This window comes from Morus notabilis, unplaced genomic scaffold (assembly GCF_000414095.1).
Source record: "Morus notabilis unplaced genomic scaffold, ASM41409v2 Scaffold1108, whole genome shotgun sequence".
Classification (NCBI taxonomy): Eukaryota; Viridiplantae; Streptophyta; class Magnoliopsida; order Rosales; family Moraceae; genus Morus; species Morus notabilis.
Genome location: NW_010361440.1, coordinates 27,909 through 30,878, shown reverse-complemented (window position 1 = coordinate 30,878; position 2,970 = coordinate 27,909). Strand labels below are relative to the sequence as shown.

General features: G+C 34.9%; 1 protein-coding gene across 1 annotated transcript in view; it reads left to right on the top strand.

Moving 5' to 3' along the window:
- LOC21392471 (serpin-ZX) overlaps positions 1-303 on the top strand; it is an 857-nt gene extending 554 nt beyond the window's left edge. Inside the window, exon 2 of the mRNA XM_010099518.1 lies at positions 82-303. Coding sequence (XP_010097820.1) covers positions 82-303 — 222 coding nt within the window. The remainder of the gene's footprint in view (positions 1-81) is intronic.
- Positions 304-2,970: the final 2,667 nt, after the last annotated feature.

Sequence of the window (2,970 nt, the reverse complement as noted above, 5' to 3'; positions counted from 1 at the left end):
TATATATATATATATTTGGGGGGAGGGGGCATAAGATTTGTAAGTTTTCAATTTTGACTTGTTTTGTGCTAATTCCTGAAGGCTGATGAAGCGGTAGCTGAAGTGAATTCCTGGGCTGAAAAAGCAACCAAAGGACTAATAAAGCAAGTCCTTCCACCTGGATCCTTAGACAGTAGAACTCTACTTGTCCTTGCAAATGCCCTCTACTTCAAAGGATCATGGGATCAAAATTTGATCCTTCAAGGACTGAACCGAGAGACTTTCACCTTCTCAACGGCCAAACCGTTCGAGCCCCTTTCATGACCACCAAAAAAGATGTGGAACATCAGTACAAATGCTTTGATGGTTTTAAGGTAGTTGAAATCCCCTACCAAAGTGGTCAAGATCCTCGCAAATTTTCCAAGTACATCTTCCTTCCGGACGAGAAAGATGGCCTGCTCAACCTCATTCAAACGCTTGAATTGAATCTGGACTTGCTGACTCAACAATTTTATCTAGTAGAAGACAAGCTCCTTCTCAACCCATTACTAGAATCCTACTAGAAACTATTTGTTCATTATATGCATATGCTCTAAACACACATTAGAAATAACAAATTAAGTGTTGTGTGCTCTTACTACTTAGATGGCATGCAATAGTTATAATTCATCTTTGTTTTTTTTTATGTTCAATTGGGATCTGATGGGCAATTTGTCATCAAATTATTGTTTGTATATTTCCTCTTATATTATGTAAACTAAAAAGGGTGATCTGAAAATCAAGTGGAGTGGATCATTTATACTTATCATTCATAAATACTAATCAATTCCGAAAATATGATTGATCAAACTAAAGAATGTGTCTTAGAATAGGTAGTAAAGTAATTTAGTAGTAAAAGTACTAGCCTTGCAAAGGGATCTTGTCTGATATACTGATGCCAAGTAGTTCCCTCCCAGGTGCTTCATGAGGGTGTTCAAGTACCAATCTTTCGGCTTCAACCATCGCGGCGATTCCTTCAGCTTCTTTCTTCTTGGTATAGAGCTCGTTTTCCGCGACTTGTTGCATTTGCCTTTTTGTGCCTAAGCAGCTTGTTGGTCACGGTACAAATCCGTACCTGCTGCTCTTTGTTTCTTGTACAGCTCCCAGTTTGCTTCTTGAACCTAAAAAATAAACAAATTAATTAGATAAATAATAAAAATATTTTTATAACGCGGCACTATTTTTTTCCAACCGATACCACAAGACACAAATTCGCATATAACTAATTCTAGGCCTACATATCTTGTTGTCTATTGACCTTTGAAAAAAAAAAAAAAAAAATCCACTTTGTAAAACCCCGTATTTTTACTGATATTTTGGTTTCTAATTTGATGTCGTTTCATGAGTCCTTTGTTAATTTCTAATGTCAGCTGTTGTTTTAGATATGGTCTCTTGAATTTTACTGCTGTTCTTGGTATGTTGTTGTCTTAGCTTCATTGCCGTTTTAACGGACGAAACATGTTTTGTTGATTTGAGTTTCTTGTTTGTAACTAGGCCGTTGTCTAAATTTCTTGTCGTTTATGACATATGACAAATTGTCGTTTTTGTCAGCGAATTTAATTCGTCTGAATATACTGTCGTTTTATATATTCAGTCTCGTCTGCAGGTAAATTAATTGCCTCTTCGTGGATTTAATTCTTTTTACGGTTATGTTGGCGTTTTAGACGCAGTCTAGTATATTTATGGCACTATGCGTAATCAGAATGAGTATGAATCGGAGTGGGTAGGATTCGGAGTGGGTAAGATTCAGAGTGAGGAATCAGAGTCAGAATAAGCTGTTTACTTTTAGTGATAGGATTCAGAATCAGAGTAATTCTAAATCTCATTCATACGTTTACTTACATCCAGAATCGGAATAAAAAAGTGTAAAAGTACTAATATACCCTTTAAAAATTAATTTGATATTTCCAATTTAAAAAATATATTGTGTACTTATTATATTAAAATTAATCATAATTAAAATATTTAGTGTAATAATTGTAGTGACTAAGAAAATCTCAGAATTTTAATAATGTAATTCATATATTTGAGTCAAGGATTTTCCTGGAAAATCATTATACTATGTACATTTTGTGATTGAAGGATTTATGAAATTAACATCTGCATTCCTAAATTCTGTAGCAGATTTCACGTTAAGTTCACATTTTTCCGATCAAGTAAATTCGATCGATAAATTCTCACCGTACTTTAAAACGGAAGAATTTCCAGTATAGATACAGTTAGAGAATCTTAATTTTAAGAATCTCCCAGCACAGTACAACCTAGCATCCAGAACCCGTATACAAGAGAAAATAACTGTCAGTATAATTTTGGACAGTTTTAATGAGTAACTTAAGGGAATGGACAAAAGTACAAGGTGTAGGTTAGTGTGTGTGATTTGATGAGATGTGATGAGAGAGGTGAATAGGACTAATGATTAGTTTTTTCTCCTTTTTCTCTTCACTTGGCCGGCCATCCTTAGGAAGTTATATCCAAAAATTTTGGTTATATGTTGAATGTGTTAGAAGGCTACAAGTTAAGGTGATGGGATGGTAGTGGTTGAAGGGGAATTAATGGCAATTTTGGCTTCTCCTTTTCTCCTTCCATAACCGGCCAAGATTGGGGGAAATTGAACCAAAATTTGGTTGATTGAGAGAGTTGATGTGGTGTTAAAAAAAAATAATTTCCAAGTGCCTATAAAAGGAACCACCATAGGATAAGCCTCATTTTTTTTCCCTAGCTTTTCTCTCCCCCTCAAAATCCGGCCATACCACACTCCCCCACTATTTCTCAAATATTTTCTCCTACTCTCCCAATCTTGAGCCACTACAAACCATAGAAGAAGAAGAAGGAGACCAAAGGGTCTAGGAGGAGTCTAGACAAGCATTTTTTTCAAAGGGTATAACTCTAAATCTTTTTTTTATGTTATGTTTTAGTAAAGTTTGAAATGTAGAAATATTCCTCTTAAATTTC